At 38.9% G+C, this 23,471-nt stretch overlaps 1 protein-coding gene across 1 annotated transcript; it reads right to left on the bottom strand.

The window, feature by feature from the left end:
• Positions 1 to 13,263: 13,263 nt before the first annotated feature.
• Positions 13,264 to 15,126, bottom strand: LOC103701432 (chitinase-like protein 1). The gene is made up of 3 exons (XM_008783473.4): positions 14,710 to 15,126; positions 14,457 to 14,610; positions 13,264 to 13,963 (listed from the first exon to the last, which is right to left on the bottom strand). The coding sequence occupies exons 1-3, from the start codon at positions 15,068 to 15,070 to the stop codon at positions 13,555 to 13,557; spliced, it is 924 nt and encodes a 307-aa protein (XP_008781695.2). The 5' UTR covers positions 15,071 to 15,126; the 3' UTR covers positions 13,264 to 13,554.
• Between the last annotated feature and the right edge of the window lie 8,345 nt (positions 15,127 to 23,471).

Here is a 23,471-nt window from a genome sequence, read left to right as displayed (position 1 = left end):
TCAAGTTTAAGAGATATACCTGCGGAAGACATATTGAATACGTTCCTCAATCATTTGGAATAATAGCAGCTGGATCTTCCCTTCCTTGCTCCTCACAAAAGATAGCCGTCAATGGGGCAAGCTATCAACCATACAAGAGAGGAGAGGGGGACCTAGCCTATATATAGGAAACATAGAGGAGCCTTCCCATTAAAGGCTCCAAAACCCTAATTGGGTTTCCTGGCCTACATACCAAAAGTACCACAATAAATAGGACTCAATCCTATACATCCAAGGTGCACCAAAGCCCATAAAACAAAATGATCACACATCATATTGGGCTTAACCATAGTACCATTCTGAGCCATACGTCTAACCCGTTTTATAAAACAAAAAATACGCAATCAGTGTAAGCCCATATTTTGAAATTATTCTAACATTCTCCCACTTGGGCGAACACGGATTGTCATATTAATTTAAAAACTTTGTTTTGAAAACGACTCTCGGGTTAGACTACAAAAGTGGCCACACATATAGCTCAAATGATAATCACCTTGGATACATGATCCGGTCCAACAAGAACATCAACATTGAGCATGGAAGTCGTTACACCATTTAATCGATGTAAGACCACTCCACAGCTACAAATGCTAACATCCTTATCGACATGGATCCCCATCCTCCAACCAATGTGGTAGTATGTAGTATGAACTTAGCACCAAAATGTGATCAAAGGTGTGCTAATTCATATCGGTCCTCATAAATGCTTCAAAAGAAGCCACATGTCTCAAAAGAGACTCACATCATGTCTTTATGCATTATATCTCGAGATCAAAATGATATCATAATAAAAGACATATGTGCAATGCATGCTCAAACATAATTATAATTTCTGTACACAAAATACAGAATTATAAATAGGGAGATAAATATTTTTATAATTGGAAGAGGCTGTACCCGAAGCATATGGGTTGCCTACGTACCTCGTAAAGAGGATCAAGCCAAAACGTAGTTCTTTTACATAAATAACTCCCACTAACCCAAAATATCAAAAGTTTCCACAATGCCCATATTGGCAATATGTGTCTTAAAGACTTTCGGTGCGAGTCCTTTAGTCAATGGGTCTGCAATCATTACCTCTGTATTTATATGCTCTATTTTTGTCTGTCCTTCTTTAACTTTATCTCTGACTACCAAGTACTTGATGTCTATATGTTTAGAGCCACCAGAACTCTTGTTATTCTTTGAAAAGAACACCGCTGCACTATTATCACAGTAGATGGTAATTGGTCTCGAGATGGAATCAACAACTTTCAGTCCAGAAATAAAATTTCTTAAGCAAATGGCTTGGACCGTAGCTCCATAACATGCCACAAATTCAGCCTGCATAGTAGAAGAAGCCACTAGAGTTTGCTTAACGCTTTTCCAAGAAATAGCACTACCAGCCATCATAAAAACATAACCTGAAGTTGACTTCAGATCATCTTGACATCCTGCAAAATCAGAATCTGAGTAGCCTACCACCTCAAGATGATCTGTACGCTGAAAGGTAAGCATATAACCTTCAGTCTTTTTCAAATATCTCATAACTTTCTTAGCTGCTTTCCAATGCTCATGTCCTGGATTCGATTGAAATCTACTAAGGACGCTTACTGCATAGGCTATGTCAGGTCTAGTGCAAACTTGAGCATACATCAAGCTCCCTACAGCACTTGCATAGGGTATGTTCTTCAAAGATTCTCTTTCAAGTTCATTTCTTGGACATTGGGCTTTGTTAAACTTATCCCCTTTTACTATAGGTACATCACCGGGTGCATAGTTTTGCATATTGAACCTCTCTAGGATGCGTCGTATGTATGTCTTCTGTGAAAGTCCCAACAAGCCACGGTCTCTATCACGCTGTATCTCAATTCCAAGAACAAAGGAAGCTTCTCCAAGATCTTTCATTTCAAAATTAGCAGATAACATTTTCTTTGTCTCATGAAGTAACCCTAGGTCACTGCTGGCAAGTAAAATATCATCCACATACAAAACAAGAAAAATGAATTTTCTCCCACTGATCTTGAGATAAATGCATTGGTCCACTGTATTTTCAACAAAACCAAGAGAAGTCACAACTTCATCAAATTTCAAATACCATTGTCGGGATGCTTGCTTGAGCCCATATATGGATTTGTTCAACTTACACACCATTTTTTTTTTCTTCTACGACAAAACCTTCAGGTTGCCTCATGTAAACTTCTTCATAGAGATCTCCATTTAAAAATGCTGTCTTAACATCCATTTGATGAAGCTCCAAATTATAGTGTGCTCCAAGTGCCATGATAATTCTAAAGGAATCCTTAGATAAAACCGGTGAAAAAGTCTCATTATAGTCAATGCCCTCTCGCTGAGTGAACCCTTTGGCAACCAGTCTAGCCTTTTGTCGTTCAACATCCCCTTTTGAGTCTAACTTGGATTTGTAAACCCATTTGCAACCTATGGCCTTAACATGTGGTGGAAGTTCAACAAGTTCCCAAACTCCATTTCTCTTTATAGAAAGTATTTCATTTTCCATGGCATTCAGCCATTTATCTAAGTTAGATCTTGTTAATGTTCATTAAAAGAGACAGGATCAATATTATGCCCAATATTAAAATCACTCTCGAGTAAGTAGACAATGTAGTCATTAGGCAAGGCAGACCTTCTTTCCCTTTGTGATCTCCTAACCTATAGTTCAGAAAATGACTCTACTGTAGTTGGAGGAGGAATGTGAGGCTCTTCTTGATGCCCAGGTTCTTCATTAATTGTTGTAATCGGCTGAGAAATAACTCTTTCTTGTACAATGAGAATTGGAACTACAACTTGATCCGGTTCAGCTAAAGTTTTCTTTAATACAGAACTCTCACTATTACCAACATCATTTTTCAAAAAATTTCGCCGTAATAGACTCAACAATTCTGGTGCCACGATTAGGACAATAGAACTTGTAGCCCTTTGATCAATAAATTCTGGTGTAGATTTGGGGTCTAATTTTTTTTCAATAGGATTATAAATCCTAATCTCAACTGAGCTGCCCCAAACTCTAAAATGGGCTAAACTGGGTTTATGACATGTCCACAATTCAAAAGAAGTTTTCTCAACAGCTTTACTAGAAACCCTTTTTTTTTTAGAATGTACATAATAGATTTCAATGCTTCACCCCATAAGAATTCTGTCAAATTTGTTCTACTCATCATACTCCTGACCATATCCTTTAGAGTCCGATTACGCCTTTCAGAAACACCATTTTGCTCAGGTGTTCCTGGCATTGTGTATTGAGGGACTATCCCACTTTGCTGTAAAAATCTTGCAAAATCACCCATGTTCTGACCAGACTCGTCATACTTACCATAGTATTCACCACCACGGTCAGATCTCACAACTTTAATACTTTTCCCACATTGTTTTTCAACTTCCATTTTAAATATCTTGAATTTTTCAAGAGCGAGAGATTTATCATTAATCAAGTAAACATAACCATAATACGAGAAAACATTAATGAAGGTTATGAAGTATTTATTCTCACATATAGTAGAAGGTAGTCTACTAATATCGGAGTGAATAAGATCCAAAAGACAATCGCTCCTAGTAGATCCCTTTCTTGTAATTTTTGGTCAACTTTTTCCTTATGCAATCTATTCAAGTGTCAAAATCCAAAAAATTCAGAAAGGGTAGAATCTCAACTTTCATCAATCTCTCCATTCGCTCTCTTGAAATATGCCCTAAACGCTTATGCCATAATATAGAAGATGATTCACTAATTAAAGCCCTTTTCTTTCCAACTTTAGTAACACAAGAGACTTCATCAACTGGAGCCAAAATCAATTTGTATAAAACCATCACACAAAATGCCATGTCCAACCATACGAGAGTCATAAAATAGTTCAATCATTCCATTACTAAATTTAAAAGAAAATCCAGACTGATCAAGCTTTGACACAGAAATTAAATTCCGTCTCATCGTCAATACAAAAAATATATTTTCCAAAATAAGAGAAAAACCAGACTCCAAGGATAACTTCACTGCTCCTATAAACTCAACTTTAACTTGAACTCCATTTCCAACGCATAGGTTCACTTCATTCTCACTTGGCCTCCGTCTCCTTATTAATCCCTGATGAATTCTTCTTCATCTCCAACCAAGCCTTAAACTTAAAGCAATCCTTCTGCCAATGACCCTTCTTTTTGCAGAATTTACATTTGTCATTCTTTTTCATAATTCCTTTAGGACCACCAGAAGTCTGCCCTCCAGACCCTTTGTTCTGCTGATTGTAGTGAGGTTTGTTGCCCTTATGGAACTTGCCCTTACGATTATGAGAAGACCTCTTGTTTTGAGAAGCCTGATGGGTCAGTTGCACAGTTTCAACAGTCTCACGACGTATTCTATACTCCTCTTGGGCACACACAGCAATCAAATCATTCAAATCCCATTTGTCACGCTGGGCATTATAAGCAACTTTAAGCTGATTAAACTGGCTAGGAAGGCTATTAGGAATATGATAGATAAGAAAAGGCTCTGCAATGGGAACTTTGAGGGCTTCCAATTTAGAACTTATGTGCAGCATTTTCATGATGTACTCCCTAACTCCACAAACACCATCATATTTCATATTCATAAATTTATCCATTAGGTCCCCAGTCTCAGCCTTATCGGACTCAACAAATCGCTGTCCTATAGCATCCAAAAAATTCTTAGCATTGTCGTGGTCCGGTATAGCACCCATAATGGAATCAGATATGGAACGCTTGATAATCTTCAAACATAGCCTATTAGCTCTTTCCCATTTGACATACTCAGCCTTGTATTCGATAGTGCTCTTATCTGTTGGTTTTGAAGGCTGCTCCTCCAAAGCAAAATCTAAACCCAAGAGACCCAGTGCTATTTCTATGTCTCGTTTCCATCTCACATAATTATTTTCAGTCAAGGTTTGAACGGCAGACAATTGGCTTGATAGGGAAGAAGCATTCAAGACTGCGGAAACAACATATTTTTATTTAATATCATCCAAAAGTGATGCACGCAATCAATGGATGATAACATATCTATCTAATCAACTTGGGCTATTAATTAGATAGTCCGTAATCAACTTGAAAAAACATATAAGTCTAATTACGGTAAGAGCCTCGGTGCATCATTGTAGAGTCGCCTTTGGGCTAACAACACAACACGCTATAAGGTACTCTTAAAACATATCATGAAGCTAATTAACAAAATCACATCAGCTTTCGAAACACCATCACCTTTGGGCAGAAGAATAATTCTAGGCTAATGCAATCCCATTAATCACTTCATGTTATTTTTCCAAATCATCATACACAATAACACCTTCGGGCAAGATATTGCATGCAATAATCTAGAAAAATGCAATGCTACCCTTTTTTTTTTGAGAAAATTAGATAAATATCAGTGAGTGTGCCACTTTGGTGGCTACCACCCACTTCAATTTCAAAATATTCTCTTAATGGGAAAATAAGGATAGTCTTTATGCCCAACAATTTTCAATCACAAAAATAATGGTTTATGTGACAAAAACATAATCATCAAACATGCTTCAAACATAATCAAAAATACATGTGATTGATTAAACAAAAATGTTAATTACAAAAGGCATATATGGCAGCAAGAGATGGCCAAAATTTAACAATTTATTAATTTAACACCTCAATAATTAACATGCATGAGGGCCTTGATTCAGATTATTCAATATTTAAATAACAATTAAATGGGTTACTAAGTCTTAGCCCCAGCCCAAAATCCCATTCTGGCCCATTAGGATGCAGTGCAAATAAAATAAACATGGGCTGACTAAATAAAAGGCCCACCTGCAATCATGGACTTATTCAGATTGGGCTTTGCAAGCCCAAGCTTAAGCCCAAGCAAAAGAAGAAAAAAAAAAACTTTAAGCTATTCTCTCCCTCTCCATCTTCTTCCTCTTCAGTCTTCACGGCCGCCGCCCCCTTTTTTTTTTTTTTTTGGGATGGAAGCAACCCGTGGCTGCCTCCCATGGCAGCCACTGTGCCGGCCACCACCCGTGGCCGGCGACCGCCGCCGCGACGCCCTGAGACGCGCGGCCGGCCGTGGGGGCGTCCCGGCGAGGCCCCACGGCCGAGCCTGGCGGCGTCCCGGCGAGGCCCCACGGCCTGCGGCCGGCCGTGGGGTGGCTTGGGACGCGCCCGCGGCCCGCAGCGGCGGCGGCGTCCGCCTGCTGCGGCGCCGTGGGGCGGCCGTCCGCCCGCGGTGGTGGCGGGCGAGCCGCCTCGGCCTCCTTCCGCCGGCCGTCGCACGGCACAGAGGCGCCGGCCAGCGGCGAGGAAGGCCCCTTGCCATCCTTCATCTTCTTCTTCTTTTAGCCCATGAAGAGAGGAGTTGTAGGACGGGAAGAAGATGAAGGATGTATGCGGGAGATGGAAAACAGAGTTTTTTTTTTTATCCGAAAATAATATACAATGGCAGATTTAAATTAAAATCAAATCTGATATTTGATTATTGAAAAATCTGTGTATGGAGATTTATGCAGAAGATCCATTTACCAATGCATAAAATTAATCCGTAAGTCCAGATGAAATCATAATTGTGTATGAAGGACTCTAATCTTAGCATGGAGGCTCTGATACCAATTGTTAGATATAAATGATAACATGCTAAGATTTAGAATCACAAATAATACCGTATTCAAGTTTAAGAGATATACCTGCGGAAGACATATTGAATACGTTCCTCAATCATTTGGAATAATAGCAGCTGGATCTTCCCTTCCTTGCTCCTCACAAAAGATAGCCGTCAATGGGGCAAGCTATCAACCATACAAGAGAGGAGAGGGGGACCTAGCCTATACATAGGAAACATAGAGGAGCCTTCCCATTAAAGGCTCCAAAACCCTAATTGGGTTTCCTGGCCTACATACCAAAAGTACCACAATAAATAGGACTCAATCCTATACATCCAAGGTGCACCAAAGCCCATAAAACAAAATGATCACACATCATATTGGGCTTAACCATAGTACCATTCTGAGCCATACGTCTAACCCGTTTTATAAAACAAAAATACGCAATCAGTGTAAGCCCATATTTTGAAATTATTCTAACAGAAAAATCCAAGCATGAGAAACAAAATATATTTACACAACTACAGAAGTCAAAAGGAATTCACAAGAACAAATTTTATTACTTACTGAGATCAATCTGGCTCCAATCCACAATCGTTTGGGTGAAGGAAATGAGAACAGCAACTATTGTAGAAGCAATAGCTGCAAAAGAAGCAACTGCCAGTGTGTTTATTGTAGAAGAAACTGGCTGCAAAAGAAGAAAAATTACACAAACTCAAGGCCAAAATTCAGTCACTTTTTAGTGACTCCATGGTTACTGATATAAAATCAATGAATAAATCAGCCAACAAGCAAACAGTAACCAAACAGTAATCATGGTTACAGAGACATTTGAAATACACTTCAGATTTGGAATCGGATTATGCTTCACAGCTTCAGAAAGAATAAATCACGGTAAACACGAAACAAAAATAAAAGAAATCGAACCTCTGTCGGGAGTCGGAAGGCGGCGCTCGGAGGAACCGCTCGGAGGAGGCGCTCGGAGCTAGAGGAGGTGCTCGGAGGAGGGGCTCGGAGGAGGCGGCGCTCGGAGGAGGAGGGGCTCGGAGGAGGCGGCGCTCGGAGGAAGAGGCGCTCGGAGGAGGCGCTCGGAGGAGGAGGGGCTCGGAGGAGGCGGCGCTCGGAGGAAGAGGCGCTCGGAGGAGGCGCTCGGAGGAGGCGGCGCTCGGAGGAGGCGGCGCTCAGAGGAGGCGCTTGCAGGAGGCGGCGCTCGGAGGAAGCGGCGCCCGGAGGACGGGCTCGAAGGAGGCACTTGGAGGATGAAGATCGGCGATAGGGATTTGGGAGAAGAAAACCCCAGCATTGTGCTTTCAATTTATACTGCTCCATTTCGGGTTCGGGAAGTGGGTCCAGGCGTCCAGGCCGCAGGCGGCAGTGAGGGATTCCGGGTTCGGGCCGAGTCTTCGGATCGTCGTAGAATAGATGTCCCAAAATAGACCCCAAAAAATAATAGATCAGGTCGGATCGAATCCAGATACAATAAATCCAGACTCGGATCCAAAAAATATTTTGGGTCTAATTTTAGAAACCGACCTGAACCCACGGGTCTTCCAAAGCAAGTCGAGTCGGATCTAAATGGGTCGAGTCACAGGTCGATCCGATTCATTTGCAGCCTTACCAAGAACACCATATTGGTTAGCACCGCCCCATGCCCTCTCATCAACATCTCTGATCCATTTGACTCTCCAGGTCTAGGAGAGGCCTCGGAAAGCGAAATCCCCACCTCCTAAGGCATCGAAGGAGGGCAAAGATGGGAGGGTCGGTTACTGCCGACGAGGCCACCCAGGGCTCCTAGGGGCGAAGGACGGCAATTGTGTTGTTGTTGTTCAAGCCCCTTCAAGAGTAGAATTTTATCCAGAGACCCCAAAATCCCGGGGGACAAAAAGTCCTATCTTGAAAGCGCACCAAAGTCCAAATCCCTTCTGGAAAGAAATAAAATAAAAATAAAATATGCTCTCAGAGATGAAGAGAAATCTAATCGGTCAAAGAAGAGATCAAACAAGATGGCAAAGTAGAATAAGAACTCAGTTTGGTTAGCAAGAAAAAATATATATATATATATATATAATATTTAAATAAAAGTTTTTATATATTTGATTGATTATGAAAAAGTGTATATTCTACTATCTAGAAAATAAAGCAACTTATATTTAATTGAGCATCTATTTTTTTTAGAAACATTGCATGAAATACATATTTAATAAAATAAAAGATGGTATCCTATACTACCTAGAAGTTTAAAGATATTTTTGAAAAAAAAATATTCTAATATTCAACCAGTAAAAATTAAACTTTTTTATATTCTATATAGATTTTCTCATAAAATATAAAAATTTTATTTTAATACGAAAGCTATTTTTTATTTTTTTAAACTCCAGCCAAATATTAGCTTTTTTTTTATCAATCATATTTTTTCCTTTTTTTCGACGTATCAAATGAGGAAAAAGCTCGGCGGACTCTTTCGAAGATCCGAGAGGAGAGTGGCAGTAGCTTTCCAGAAAGAGGCACCACGAAAGGAGATCTATAGTAATAGTCTTGCAGGAAGAGAGCGAGGGAGAAAGATGGAGCACCGCATCTTAAAATCTTCCAATAAATGGATGGTTATGATTTGAAATTGTTATAGATAAAATATAATAAAAAATGCGCAGCAGCAAAAGCTGTTTTATTTTGTTTTAAATATATATATATATCCACACACTATAATTGAACACATGCAATCCACTTGGAAAACATAGGTAATGATCATATTGATGGAAACAAAAAAAATTGTTTTTCATTTGCACTATTTTCTTTTTTTTTATTTTTTCACTACATGATTGATTCTAGATTGCCATTAGATTTGGTTTCTAGTACATCTCTACATTTTTTTCTGGAAGAAAGAGAGAAGCCCACCTACACTGTAGTATATCTGTGACTTTTTTTGAAGTTAGACTTCTATAAAATGTATAGGCTATAAACTTTTCTTTTCTGGGCCTCTCCCCATTCATCGAGCTAACTGAATTGCTTTCTATTACGCTACCCTTACGATTGCTTTTGGTTTGGGTGGGGGTAACATAAGTCAAAGAAAGGTTAAATGGAACAAAGTGTCCTTTGCTCCACTTGTTCCACTTCAACCACCAAGCACTAAATAGTTAGTATATTTACTCTAAAGAATAAATTTAGTATCTCAAAAGTAAGTCAAGTCACTTTTTAATTTAAGCTGAAATGAGTTAATTTATTTCGAAGAGGGATATAATCAAGTTAGCCGATTTACTTGTTTTGCAATGAAGCAGAGTGGCTTTTAAGATAGAATTGAAAGACATTTATTCAATGAACTCATTCTTTGTGTAATCATATTTTTCCTTTTCATGCTTTTTGTTGGCTGTCTCATATATGGTCTTGTGAAAATTAAATATCCAGCTTTGCATCAGCCAATCAAAAGTTTCTGTTATGTATAGCAAGAAATATACATATCGATACTATTATAACAGAGACTATGGGATGCATCTCCATCATATACCATTCTATAGCAGTCTCCACATGTAACGGACTCTCATATTTGAAACTATACAAATTCTAGAGATGTGATTCTTTGGAGCCAGTATGCGAGGCTAGAACACTAGATTCAGCCCATTTTGGCCCCACAAGCCTCCACATCATGAAGACTTCATGGTGCAGAATTCATCAAATAATGAAACAATTATAATTTAAATACTACAAACAACTATATAAGATTAAACAACAGAATGTCTCTAAATTTTTTATTGAAACGCTTCCTTAAAAAATTAAGTAATGCCCCACCAGAAGAAGGGGAAGCTGCATCTCTCAACTTTTATGGAGATTAAGTAGGCAAAAACGAGGAGTTTCAATTACCTTTTAAAGCATGAGGTGGTGGTAAGTAAAGATTTATTGGGGTGGGTTATTCATAGCAAAGAGAAGGCCTACAACTGGTATTGTGACTATACTCACCGTTTGGGTTTTAGTACTAGAAGGAGGAAGTAATATTACTTCACCAAGACGAACAAAACCAGAACAAAAGGCTGTTATTGCTCAAAAGAGGGACTAAATGATGACAGTTTATTTAATGAGGTAAATTACAGGCAGCTTGATACCAGAATTACTTTCAAAGTGATGGTTTGTTTTACTGTTGATAAGCAAGGGCAATGGAAGGTGATGGGTTTCTGAACATAATCATAAGTTGGCTAAAAGCAGAAAAGAAGCATTTGTTGAGGTTTGCACGGTCTCTAACTTATGAGAAGGCTGGTGCAATTGATTCCATGGTGAATGCAAACTTTGTGAAGTTTATAGGCTTAATTTGTTATTATGAGCATCTTGCAGTAGCACTAAGGAGTAGGAATAACTACTAATTATGTGAAAGTATTGAACTTATATTTTTCCCCAAAATAAAATAAAGCAGATTTTAAGAACTTTAAAGGCTTGTTTGGTGATTTCTAAAGGATTTGGCTGAAATCCTGTAGAATTAGTGGATTTGGCCTTCTACTTAAGCATGGCCTTATATCAATCAAACTTCATCTAGATCAAATCCAGTGGGAAGAAAAAAAACAATAATAGCCAAACAAGAAGCCCAAAGGCTAAGCACTGGGGAGGTTTGGATAGGCTTTTAGAAAATGCAAGTTGGATGGGCAATCTCCGATTCCTATAAAATTTTCAGTCCAATTCTGTAAAAATATCCAAATAAGCCCTAAGTTGTTAAGTAATACCAGTTAAAACATAGCATCTAAGTGCCAAAAAAGACAATAATCATTTGGCAGTAGGATAAAACATTATTTATATGGTTTCATACTAGCATTTGAATAAAAATTATTTACTTCTTGCTTTATGGATTTATTTGCAAAAAACAATAACATACTCTTTTACATGTGTTGAGGGAAATACAGGTCACCCCAAAACATCTGATCGGACGACCGACCTCAAACGCCCGACCTCGGACGACCGACCTGGTGCTCGACCTCGGACGGCCTGTCGCCAGACCAGGCGTCCGAACCTGAACTCTCAACCTCGAAACGCCCGACCTCAGAAGGCATCCAATCTCTAGGAGTCAGACCTCAACAACTGCCCGCCACTGTCGCGTCCTCCTACGGCCCAGCTCGGAACTACGCCTTGGGCGGCTTACGCGACAATCAATGCGCATGGTCTCTGCAGACCTCCGGCTTACGCGATAATTAATACGCATGGTCTCTTCAGACCTCCTGCTTACGCGACAATTAATGCGCATGGTCTCTTCAGACCTCCGGTTTACGCGATAATTAATGCGTATGGCTCCTTCTGTCTATGAATCTCCAATCCTCCACGGCAAATCAGCTCGGCTGTGATCAATCAGCCATGACAACTCCATAATTCCGATCTCATCCTCTACGGCAAAGCATTAATTCCCATGATCGTACATCAATTTATGCGACGTGCTCAGCCGTACAGTAACCTGGACCCGTCGCGTCACAGGTAACCCAGCACCCCACTATAAAAGAGGAATTCCTCTACCGTAAAGGGGGGGACGAAAACTTTGGATAAATTGCTCTTGCTCATATTCCCCCTCTAACTTAAGCATCGGAGGGCCGGCGCCGGAAACCCCGGCCACCGGCTTCTTACAGGTCTTCCGGAGGACGTCGTGCACCGCCGGACTGCCGCTCCCCGATCCTCACCGGAGCTTCTCCTTCTTGGCCCATCGGTCGCCCCCGGGTCCAAATTCCAGCAACAACATGCAATGGTGAAATTTGAATACAATTACAACAACAAGAAGTACAAAAATCTCCATCAAAAACATGTTCATCATGCCCCTATATTTGGTTTTTCATTTCCTTTTACAATCAAATATTTTTTTCGATATCCATCCTTAAAGTAATTATCTCTCTCTTTACATCGAGCAAGCAAATACTCGACAAGATTAGAATAGCTACTTCCGACTCATCAATTGCTCCCTCATTTGTGGGATAGCACCATCGCACAAACCCATGCCTTCTGCAATAATAATACAATTTGTTTGGATTTTTCGCCGAACTAGAGAGTATAATTCTTGTCAAAATACCACATTTTGCCTACTAGGCCTGCTGGACTAACCCTCACTTGTTGTAGGCATCCTACACAATCAAAATTGAAAAACAAGCTAATTACACAACTGACTACTTAGAAAGAAATAACCTATGTTATTTCAAATCCGTAACAACTCCTATAAAAACAGCCCAGTATTAAATAACAAGCAAGCAAACCTGATTTTCACCAAACTCAAAAACCTAGAAAAAACAACCTACTAAAGATTGCGAAGGGTTGGTATTATTGATGTTGGTATCAATAACAAGACTTTCTATATGGAGACCTTGATTTCTTAATAAGATAAACTAAATGAATTACATACCGATTTTACCTAGCCCTAAATCTATGTTTGAGACTTAAAAGAGCTAATAGAGTCTACAATCAGAAAAAGGCAACAAAGGATAAATCCTCAATTAACAAAGCCTCAATTATGCTAACTCTGACTGTGGCTCTAGCCTAGATGGAGAGAGATGGGTATAGATTACCGACGAGAATTAGTTTGTTTGTGGAGAAAGGCGCACACACACACACACACACACACACATATATATATATATATATATATATATATATATATATATATATATATATATATATATATCATCAGAGCTACAAAAATTATCACATCTTCACAAAAAGTGAGAACGATATCCATAGGTTTTAGGACCATTTTTGAAGATACAAGATAACTGAAAGCATTGGACTTCCAGCGTGAAGTAATGATTTACAAAACAGAGCTACAGAAAAAGAAAAACTTAATCAACCACATTTATATCCAACTTCCAACTCCAATATAAAATGTTCACACTTAAATAGTAAAAAAAGAAACATGAAATATTGCGTATGATGACACAACCATTTATATATAGCATCCTCATTGAGTTGTCACTAGACTTCAGTAGTTTCTTCCATCTTTAGCTCAGGAAGTAGAACTTTGTTCCGCTGATGGATTGAAGGCCTTTTGCTCGGCGCAGTCCAAATTATCACCAGACAACTCCCGGCCCACGCCCATCAAGTCAAGGTAATACTGATAATGGGATACGATGTTGTTCATGGAATCAACAGAGCCCTGACCACAAACTAAGTCCCCGTAGAGAACATTCATGGTAGCCCCAAAGCCAGGTAGTCTCTTAGATAGGGTGTCATTTTTGGTGGGTTTCCACTTGCCAACAAACACATCATGAGCTGAAGGCTGCTTCTTTTTCATTGGGTTCATCCACCTCCACATGGCAGCTTGGAAGGCCAGGGTTGCATTCTGTTCAAGATATTCCGGATGGTTCAAGAGATCGACCTTCAGCCCTTCACCAATAGTTCCGTAGTTGAAGTTCCTGTTGCCAGGAAGACGATTCACAAGCAGGCTTAGTAATTCCAATCCTGACAACTAACAAGCAGGGGTGGTGGGATCCAAATGAGCCATGATGAAATTCTCAGAAAGACTTCCACCGATCCAAGTGACTCAAACACTCGTGATTTAATGCAATTGACTAAAATCTAACGATGAAATAACATTCTTTTTTTTTAAAAAAAAGGAATCTTAGATATGTGGGCATAATCTTAAATATGAGAGTCTCTAAAACACAGAGTCAGTTAAAGAAAGGAGCAAGTGCAGTTTCTCTGGTTATAATGCAACAATGTCGATCAATAGACATGGTATGCATGGAAAAAATGAACTTGTGAATCTACTTTTGCAGAGGTAGTTATTGAGAGCTGCTAGTAGTTTAACGAGGAATTCAACAAATCTGAGGCAGACTAACGTATTTTTGAATCATGGTAAAGTTATGAAACTGCGTCAGGGAGAGCTTCCATGGAAAAGAGACAAACCAGTAAACTGGCAGGGCACCGCGGCCATAGTATTCAGCTCCAGGGGTGCAAGGGTAGATGTAGCTATCTTCACAGTAGGACTTGCTCGGGCTCATTTCATGGTTGTAGCACAACCCCCACGCAAGTGGACCGCCGGTTGCAACACCATAGCCACCTTCACACACCAAGGAACAAGTCAACATAAAGACTAAGCTAAGACGATATATTAAACGCAATCAGAGGAAGGAAAGAGATGGATGCTAGATACGCTTACATGATGTCTTGCTGCCGACATGGCCAAGGAAGGCTGCGACTTCCTTCATCTGCATCTGCTTGCCGCCGGTGGTGCCGAAGCCGAGGGGCTGGTAGACGGCGGAGGCGGTGATGAAGGAGTGGTAGTCCCAGAAGCCGACTGCTTGGGCGACGGGGGTGTTGCGCTTGCTAAAGAGGTTCTCAAACTGGTAGACCTGGAATAAGTCGCTGATGGTCTCGTTGCAGCAGTACACACTGGCCTTGCACTCCCACCCCTTGTTGCAGAGCTTCTCCTTCTTCGACTTCGCGGCGACCATGCCTACCCCCAGCAGCAACACCAGCACTGCCATTGGGATGGCCGACGACCTCTTCTTCGCTGCCATTGGTGTTGGCAAAATCAAAGACTACCTAAAGGGTGAAGAGGAAGAGGTTGGAGAGGGAGGAGGATATATAAACGACAAGAATGTAGCCGAGAGGCCGGTGAAGAGAGAGGATGGTGGAAGGGAGACGTCAGTATGGTGGGGATGGCAGCATTTGAGCTGCTGCTGCTAGATCTTTGGTGTCTTCATGAAGGCGCGGGCTCGCTTAGAGTGCAAGGGAAATAGGATGCATTGGAGGACAAGATCTTCCAACCTTCATAATTACTTAATCATTATAGTGATGTATTTCAAGATTATAATATATTAGTTTTATCTTTGTATTTTCCTTACTAATATTGTTGGAAGAAGTGCATTGAGATAGCATAAAACAGCTAGGACTCATACGGGTACATGTTTAGTCCCACATCGATTATTCGCTGGATAGATCTTAGATACTTATACAGAATTAAGAATCTTAAATAATACATTCCGGTTGGCCATTTTTAATAAAGTCCTGAATTGTTACAAATAGTATCAGAATAGATCTAGGGCTTAAATAGAAAAAATATGTGAGTTGACTCGTGCGAGCGTGTGTTTAGCCTCACATTGGTTATTCCTGTAAATCTTACAGCATGGCAAAACTATAGAATATGGTAACCATGAAAAATTTCCACCATGTCGATGGGGATTGGTATTTATGTGTGGTGATAAGTCTGGGTACAATAGTCGGAGAGGATGATCCATAGGAGGCATTAGGGGTCTTTATGATAAGGACCAGTATGAGAGGCAAATAATTAAGTTCTTTTGACTCAGCCGCCGCTACACTTTACGTCATTATATAGGATGGGAATGGTCAAGAAACGGAGCGAATCAATGGGTGCGAATAATATGCCCAATCCCTTTTAAAGATTGGCTGGACTCAAGCTCTTGGATATATGAGTTATTTCAAGACTTTGCCTCAGGAAAAAATTTCGTGTTTCTTTGTTTGGAAAAAAAAATAAAATCAGAAGAGTATTTGTACAGCTATGATAAAGGTGCAGTATACATGAGGGAGATGAAGCATGTGTTCTTTCAGTAACCGGTATATCAAGATCTTCAAAAGAACAAGATTTTAGATTTATCAACCATTAAAATAAGCCCAATAGGTAGACTTTGGAAATTGATTAGTTTGTAAGAGGTGGTTAACCAGCTTTATATGATATTTAAAACATTTAAACTATGTTTGGAGTCCTTTTTTTATAGAAAAACTGTAAAGGATAACAATAATTTCAATAGAAATTTTGATATATCCACTGCCTCGTGGTGGTTTTGGTAAAGCATAAGTTAACGAATGCATACCTATGTACCAAAAATTAAACAAAAAAAAAAAATCCATGCACACCGATCTTTTGACTGATATGCTTCTCTTGAAATTAGCTGTATAGAAGCTTTTATTATTATTATTATTATTGTTTCTTTTTTCATATTTTTTTGGGTGCAAACTGACCTTGATTTTGAAGGATGCATACAGCTCAAAAAGCTTGCACAGAAAGATCACCAACTTTGTACCAAAAAAAAAAAAAACAATCACCAACTTGGTCTCAAACTGCAAAACTATTTTTCATGTGCATTAAACATATTTACTATCTAGACCAAATATAATTAATATTTTCTCATTAATTTTGGTATAATTTTTTACTAGTCATATTGTTAGACTATATATTGACATGCACGTTGGTGTAACGAATACGGGACATAGTGAATAAATATATAGTTTTTCTTTTCCTTCTCCTCTTCCCTAATTTTATTTAACAATATGTTAGCATGGCAGCACCAAGTTAGCTACCCCATCAGCATGCAGGGAGGTGCAACTGTCATTATAGGTATGACATTGCTTTGAAATTATAATGGTATTGAAATATATCACATTTAAAAGGCTTGAAGATGGGACTCTTGATGAGGAATCTACTAATTGGATGGGCAGGGGGTGGGGCTCCCCTCTTTGCATGGGCTCCCCTCTCTTACCAAGTGGCCCCACCAAACATGGCCAACCACAGTGGGTCTATCAACAAAATTTACTGAACTGTTCATGATTTCTTTTTTTTAATTTTATCCATAAAATACTCATAACTCAATTATGGCTTGTTTAAGGAGAGATCATGGATTTCAATTTCTTTTCATTTCAAACACAAAAATGAGGTACAATTCTTGGCCCTCCCTTACCCACCTAAAAAGCCAAAGTTGTCGAGCCAAGTTGTTGGCGAAAGATAAATACCCAGCAATCCTAAACTTAATTTGATCGCTAAGAGACCCATCACTGCTAATAATTTTTAGACCGTGCACGCATGTATTTAGTCTCATATCAGTTATCCGCTAGATAGATCTTGGATACTTATATAGCATTAAGAAATCCAAATAATATCTTCCGACTGATTATTTTGGATAAAATACTAAAAATATTACAATACCTATATTTTGTTTTTTTAAAAAAATATAAAAAAAAGGAAAGAAAAGAAAAGGGTAAAGATTTACTACAATAAGCAATAAGTTAACATCTTGCGTGGGCTCCTCCACCCGAATAGTGGCTCCTTCAGCTGAAGGGTCCAGGGATTGCATCAGAAGAAGACTTCGTTGTCATCTTAGACTATACGCTCAATGATGACGATTTTGGCTGTCTCAATCCTCTCACGCCTCCTCAAGCATGATTAGGGAAATGGTTTATTATTCCAGAGCGTTGAAAGCATACATCCAACCATTCAACGAACAAGGCATTGAGGTAAAGGAGGTTGTGAGAAGAAGCTAGACCAGCCAAGCGAACTTCTAAATGTGTATAGAGCCTATTGCATGGGCCTTCGCAATCCAAAATCACAAGCTCGAGGGTCGCAGTATATATTTATAGAAAAACTTTTTCCACAGCAATGCAAGACATCTCAACATGATATCATAAACGAGTAGCAGGGTAAATTTAAGTAATTAACGTTCAAACTTTAATTTAAATATAAAACCGATAATATTCTAAAGACCTGCATCTACTTTAATAAAAATCTAATCTAAATAAAAATGACAAAAAAATTGTCTCTAGTCCCTCTCATATTGAATCCCCAAGCTAGTTCTCCGAATATATAAGCATAGTAGAATATATATTAATGAGCTAGATAGTCTAATAAGTAATGAATACTTTAACTAGATTAATCAAACAATAAGATAATAATAATAAACTAAAAATAAGTATACAAAGTACATCAATTCAGAACCAAATCTAAATATACAATACTATCAGAAACAAAACGCATGCTAATCCAATCAATCCAAAATTCAAATTTCATTTATAAATCATTTTTTTTCAAAACATCAAGTTCTTTTCGACGACCATAAACAATGACCGTATTTATACTCTATGGCTGGGCCAGATTATGAGCTCAGTAATAATCAAAGTGTCATCGCATAACCCCGAATGATAGGATATCAAAGTGTCTATAATCTTCACTCTCAAGGCATCAAATTGCCAATATACAACTTTCAATGGTAAGATCCTGAAGTGCTAGTATACAACCCCCACTGGGAGGGTATCGAAATACTAATGTACAATCTCCATTGGTAGGATATTGAAATGCCAACGTGCAACCTCCGCCGATGGGGTATCAAAGTGTCAACATACAACTCTTAGTGGCAGAGTATCGAAATACCAATATACAACTCCTATTAGCAAGGTATCAAAAAATAGTCTGGCCGCAAGTCCAAATCCATCTAAAAACAAAACTACTTTCTCGAAAATATCTCTCATGTTCCAAATCAAAAGATTCATAGAACCATGCGACATTGTGATCAATTGGACGTAATCCATATCAAAATCAATACATTCCATCATAAATTTTTTAATATTCTATAAAAGGGAATATTCAATAATTAATATGCTATACATCAAATTCGTAAATCATGGCAATTCGGTTTAGAAAAAAATTATATTTTGCCAATAAATTTAAAAAAAGAGTTACATTACTTACTGTGCAAGTAAAATCATCCAACAAACCCAATTAACCCCGAAAATCTTTCTTAGAGCTTAATATGCAAAAATTATATTTTTATCAGTATTTAGTTATGATTATTTTAAAAATAAAAATTTTAAGTCCCAACATCCTCATAGGGCCGGCTAAGTGGCACTGCCTGTACCCCCGATTGGTTCGATCAAAATAATTTCATCTGATTAAGGTCCAACAAGGGTAAGGTACAAATAGGCCAATAAAGATTAAGGATAACCAAAATTTAGTGATATCAGAAATGGGCTATAGTGAATGCTGGCATGCTATTCGACAACCATGGGTCTGGACCCCTTCATTAGGGTCAATCAAGATCATTGACGAGGAGACTGCTATTGGGGCCAGCAAAACCTAGAGAGAGCGCGCGCGCGCGCGCGCAGAGAGAGAGAGAGAGAGAGAGAGAGAGAGAGAGAGAGAATGGAGTTTATCTCTTCAACAAAGGAAAAAGAAGATTATTGGTGGCTGGTGGTGGTGGTTGCTGGTCGGAGGACCGATGGCTAGGCCAACATGAATGGCGGCCAGCGACAACCAACTGTCGATGGCAAATCAATTGAAAATAACTTGGCCCAAATAGGAATTTGGGCCCTAAACCTAAGGGGCTCGTTTGGTTCGCGGGAATCATATTCCCATGGGAATACAACTTTCCCATCTCTCTCCTTTGAAAACTCCAACCAAACAAGAGGCATCTCATTACTTTTCCGTTAACCACACTTTCCCCCCTTCTTTTCCCGCGGACCAAACGAGCCCAAGATGTCCATGAAATCCGAAAGATGGGGCTTTGACCGTGGCCACGAGCCGATGTGAGAGATCGAACAACAGCTTCGGCGATGAGCGTTCAGGTGAAGATTGTCAGAAAAGGAAGAATAAAGCCGGTAAATCCAAAAACAGGAGAAATAGAGCAACTCTTTTCTCGACAAAAATCTGGCGGTGGTTGACCGAAATCCTTGATCCATAGGTTATGGAAGATGTGGAGGTTGGTTTAATCAAAAGATTTTGAGTGTTTACCTAGCTTTGGCTGTGGCGGTGGCATAAGAAGTTCGGGAGAAGACTTGGATAATACTGGTGATATTGTGGCTTGAGGCTGAGATCGCCGGCGTGGATCAAAAGGGAGGCCGGTAGTAGCTATAAAGAGGGCGGAGCTGGGGGTCTTTCCACCCTCGAAGCCTTCCATCGATGGACTCCTCCCGGGAGCTGTGGAAGAAGATGACTCCAATTGAGAATACGTCTCTTCTCTTGCATGTGTAGCGTGCATGTCATTTTTTTTTTATTCTTTTTGTTTTGTTTGTTTGTTGGGCCATCTATACTTAGGGGGTTGGTCAAGTGGACAAAGCCCAACTCTCTATTAGCCTAATTGGAAAGGGTGTTGCATTGCAACAAAAGGAAGAAGCCGGTTAACCGATCATTTGTTTAGGATTTTCGAATTTTATTTTTTTAATGTTATGGTTTTCTTTAGTATATATATTAATTAAATTGGATTTCGTATTGTAGTTTATTAAACGAGTGATGCTACCGTCTGTATAACAACTTAGAACCTCATCCAAAATAGCTAGCCAAAAGATATTATTTGGATTCCTTAATCTTGTACAAGTACCCAAGATCTATCTAGCGAATAACTAATATGGGATTAAATACGCACCCGCAAAGGTCCTCACATATTCCCTCCATTTAAGTTCTAATGTCCTCGTCAAGGTAAGAGTTCAAATCTATTCAAATTTAATCACATGCACCACGATCGGCTCGTGGTCAGCCCCAAGAAATCCGTGCTGCAATGTCTCCTAGTCTACATAGGTTATGGGCCAGGTTTGCTCTAATACCATTTGTAACCATCGAGGACCTCATCCAAAATGGCTAGCTGAGAAGTATTATTTAAGCTCCTTGATCTTGTATAAATACCTAAAATCTATCTAGCGAAAAACCGATGTGGGACTAAACACACGCCCGCACGGATCTCACAATCTGAATTGATCGCATGCATGCACGTACATATGTTCCAGTATTTGATTTAGACTTATGCAGTATTTGGTTTAAACTTGTCCACATGAGGTATATAATTCTTGTCCTGGATGCTTGCATTGTTGGCAGACAAGACACCATACATCATGTTCACATCTATTTAGCAACCCCTTGAGCCATGACACCAATAACCAGGCATGCTGTTTTTAGAATCGACCGGCTGATCGTGTCAGATCAAAGACTTAGCAGATAACTCTCTTGATCAGCTTGATTCCTTTGTCTGACTAAAAATGCGGAAAACTTTAAAAATTACTTTATTGGTAATTTTCTGAACAGAGTAAGAACTACACAAGGTGGTCATTTTCCCAAAGTCACTGTATGTCACGGAATGCATCGCACGCTTGCATGATACTACAAATATCTGCAGGCCTGCACGTTGAATTGTCTATTGCATTCAACGACCAAATTGTTGCTAAGAAGCTAACGTAGGCCCACGGCTTATATTTAGTATATGTCGATTAGTCTTCTTCTTGCCATCCTTATAATTTCCGGGTCAACGAAGGAATTTAGTTTTGAATGGGTCATATCCAGGTTTACTGTTTACGGGATCTGATGTTTGTTTTTTTTCTCTTATGTGAATGATTGATATGATGAGAAAGGTAGTAGGTGGATCATGTATACCCCTGCAACTGCAACTTTACTTAGTCTCAACATATTGGGTTGATTAGCACGATGCATATTGATAACACAATTCACAAATCATGATCGCATTATGGATGACAACAAATTAGGTAGGTCATTGCTTGTACCCATTCCATACTTATCTCGAAGTAAGGCAAGATCGGTAGAGTTAGACAGATTAAGTTAGATAAAACTGAAAAAATAATATTTTCTTTCATATAAATCAAATAAATAAAAAAAATAAAAACAAATATTAGTACTTGACATAATATTAAATAAAATAAGAGTTGAAGATATAGAATATAATAAACCAAAGTTTTAACAATAATAGAAACACAACAAATAAAAATATTATTCTTTAATAAGTCAAATGTTTGTTGAACACATAAATATAATCAACTAAAAAAGAACAACTAAGAATTATCGCATATAATCTTTCATATTTTCAATATTTCTCATAAGCGGAGAGAATATGTCTAAATCGGGTTCGGAGTGGATTTTATCATTACCTATACTCGTCTCAGATCCGTTGTAAGTCAGGTCAAAGCCGACCTATTAGAGTTGATCGGGTTGGGTACCCAATAGAGCGGAGTAAATTGCCATCCCTATATCACATTCGTTAAATGGCGCTTGCATATTATTATATCTCCATTTTTTTGAAACAGTATTTTTAGAAATAATTGACCTTTTTTTTATTGCTTGGATTGTTGTTTTGAGCTTCCTTTATCATATTTTGGTTTTATTTACTAAATGCTGATTAGACTTTTGTTCAACTCATCATGATTTCTAGGTGAATCAGCAATGTTACTTTCTGAATTGAGTGCATGCAGGCACACGCGATTTGATATTTGTTTTTCCATTTTTCCCCTTTACATCAATAATTGACATGAGAAAAATTTGGAAAGATGATCATGCATAACTACGCACAAGCAACATGTTTGGAAAGATGCAAATTTAAGCCCCAAAATCCTGGATTGATTGCGGGGATGATGCATGTCACATATCATGATCACCATGAGTCATGACATCTTGTTCACTCTAGCATGTCATTATTAGAATCAATCATCCCATCTTGTTCACTTACCAATTCGGCTCTTTTATTTGATCGTAAGTGCAGAAGACCTAAAATCAAATGTTGGAATTCTTGCATTTCCTTTGCAATACATTAGTTTTAATTGGTGCACAATGATCAAACTCTTTGTTGTGTATTATTACATTTTCTAGGTCAACAAGTAATACTATATTTTGAATGATAGCACACTTAGGCATGCAGTCTACAATTAGCAAGAGAAAAAACGCATAAGGTGGATGGTGCTAGCCACAATTTATCCGAAAAGTACGTAACCGAAGATCTGAAAAATTGCATCGGAGGCAAGCACGATGCTTCTTTCATATTAGATTCACATTCAATAAACGACACCTACAAATCACGACACTTCAAACACTTTTGCTGCATTGTTGTTCGAACCGATCGGCTTGCCTTGTTGAATGAATATGTATTTAACGACCTATACGAGTCACGACACCTTGATCACTTTTAACAAGTCATCTTTAGAATCGATATGGCACGAGCTGTCGGACCAGAGAATAAGTGAACTAGCCCTCCGGCCGGTCGAATCCCTTTGTTCGACCGGAAATGAATAAACCCTAAGAAAATCACTTGAATCAGTAATTTTCGAGTAAGCGGGCAAAGACATACCAAATGACCATTCGCATTAAAACCAGTGAATTCCTAGTAAATGCGGCACATGGCGCGCATCGCACTCGCATGAGAC

The sequence above is a fragment of the Phoenix dactylifera genome, chromosome 2, assembly GCF_051530095.1.
Source record: "Phoenix dactylifera cultivar Ajwa chromosome 2, Ajwa_hap1_PhDact_Kaust_v1.1, whole genome shotgun sequence".
Lineage (NCBI taxonomy): Eukaryota > Viridiplantae > Streptophyta > Magnoliopsida > Arecales > Arecaceae > Phoenix > Phoenix dactylifera.
The sequence above is the reverse complement of the archived record's forward strand: the minus strand, read 5'-3'. Positions and strand labels throughout refer to the sequence as shown.

Coding starts and splice junctions, on each gene's coding strand:
- LOC103701432 (XM_008783473.4), bottom strand. CDS start 15,070: ATGGCAGCGAAGAAGAGGTCGTCGGCCATCCCAATGGCAGTGCTGGTG. Junction 14,611..14,709: donor TGTCGGCAGCAAGACATCAT/GTAAGCGTATCT, acceptor TGGTGTGTGAAG/GTGGCTATGGTGTTGCAACC. Junction 13,964..14,456: donor GGTGCCCTGCCAGTTTACTG/GTTTGTCTCTTT, acceptor TCCTGGCAACAG/GAACTTCAACTACGGAACTA.